General features: G+C 50.8%; 1 protein-coding gene across 1 annotated transcript; it reads left to right on the top strand.

The window, feature by feature from the left end:
• Positions 1-203: 203 nt before the first annotated feature.
• On the top strand, positions 204-1326 carry CCR75_002933 (uncharacterized protein; the record flags this gene model as incomplete). Its single annotated transcript, XM_067961030.1, has 2 exons — positions 204-1245; positions 1304-1326. The coding sequence occupies 2 exons, from the start codon at positions 204-206 to the stop codon at positions 1324-1326; spliced, it is 1065 nt and encodes a 354-aa protein (XP_067820188.1).
• Positions 1327-1802: the final 476 nt, after the last annotated feature.

Below are 1802 nucleotides of genomic sequence, written 5' to 3'. Positions count from 1 at the left end.
TATTCCTGAAATAGACCATGCGAACGCGGAATAGACCAGAAAGTTAAATCAAAAGTGTACTCTACCGAACGACGGCTAGCCAGGATGGCATGTAATTTGCATCGTTGTTTGGCAAGCTAGGACTCGTTGCAGACAATAGTGATCATTTTACAATTGTAATTGTCCTCGCTAAGCGACTTTAAGCAAGCAATATCAATACGAAGATGCTCAACAAGTCAGTCGGCGCCCTGTGCATGGGAATTGCGGCTCTAGTTGGCCAAACTGGGTACGCTTCGACAGAGGTGGCTGAAACCTTTGGTTTGCTTCATGCTAAACACGGCGGGAATGGAGAAAATGATTACGAAGGCGGCAATGGAATCGGGCCGTATGGTTACGGAGGCCGCGATGCAGGTTACGCCACATACGGCAGTAATTATGGAAATTACGGTGGCAATGCAGCCGGTAGGTCTGGCGCTCATGGTCCAGGATTTAATTCCTACAATGGTTATCGTGCAGACCGACACGGATACAGTCACGGTCATTACGGATCTGCTAGTTATCACACCGGTGCGACTGGATACCGTGGTGAAAACACGAGACACCATCCATATTCGACAAATTACAACGGCTACGGTGATCGTAACATTCGTTATAATGGTGCCACTGGGCTCAACAGCGCTGGTGGAACTACTAGTGTTAAGCTTACTACCGTCAAGCCTGACACTAAAGTGACCGGTGCTAGTCCGACTCCTTCGGCTGTACTCAACTCTGGAACAGGATCTAAGACTACTACCGTTGATCTGAAGGCCAATGCCGGTGGAAACACTGGTGCTTATGGCAAAACAGGTGTCAACATTACTCCTGCGGCGGGCGCTGTCGCAACTACAAGTGTTAAGCCTACTACCGTCAAGCCTGACACTAAAGTGACCGGTGTTAGTCCGACTTCTTCGGCTGTACTCAACTCTGGAACAGGATCTAAGACTACTACCGTTGATCTGAAGGCCAATGCCGGTGGAAACACTGGTGCTTATGGCAAAACAGGTGTCAACACTACTCCTGCAGCGGGCGCTGTCGCAACTACCAGTGTCAAGCCTTCTACCGTCAAGCCTGACACTAAAGTGACCGGTTCTAGTCCGACTCCTTCGGCTGTACTCAACTCTGGAACAGGATCTAAGACTACTACCGGCGAACTGAAGGCCAATGCCGGTGGTAACACTGGTACCTATGGCAAAACCGAAGAAAGCATCATTCCTGCAGCGGGTTCTGGTGCAACTAATGTCAAGTCTGACGATGCTAAGCCTAATGATACTAAGACCAATGCCAGTCCAGCTCCGGCGGCTAGTGTAAACACTGGCAATGAAACTGAAATTAAAACGGTCGATTCTAGTCCGGCTACGATTAATGCCAGCCCAAGAAGCGATGCTGTTTCAAAAGCGACTGATGCTAGCCCGGCTGTTTTGACCAAGGCCAGTCCGGCCCCAGCGACTATTGTCAGCGGTGGAAGCGGAGCTGATCTTAAAGTGACCGTTGCCAGTCCAGCTCCTGCGATCGATGCTAGTCCGGCTCCAGCGACTACTGTTAGCGCTGGAAGCGGTGCTGATCCTAAACCTGACGACAATAAGACCGAAACCGGCGGCAATGTAGACCATGGTGCTTATGGAAAAACCGACGACGACAGTACTCCTGCAGCGGGTTCTGGTTCACCAACTAATGGTAAGACTGACGAAGTCAAACCTGTTACTACTGCGACCGAAGCCAGTCCAGCTCCTGCGACCGATGCTAGTCCGGCTCCAGCCACTGTTGTCAGCACTGGAAGCGGCGCT

This window comes from Bremia lactucae, linkage group LG1 (genome assembly GCF_004359215.1).
Source record: "Bremia lactucae strain SF5 linkage group LG1, whole genome shotgun sequence".
Classification (NCBI taxonomy): domain Eukaryota; phylum Oomycota; class Peronosporomycetes; order Peronosporales; family Peronosporaceae; genus Bremia; species Bremia lactucae.
The sequence above is the reverse complement of the archived record's forward strand: the minus strand, read 5'-3'. Positions and strand labels throughout refer to the sequence as shown.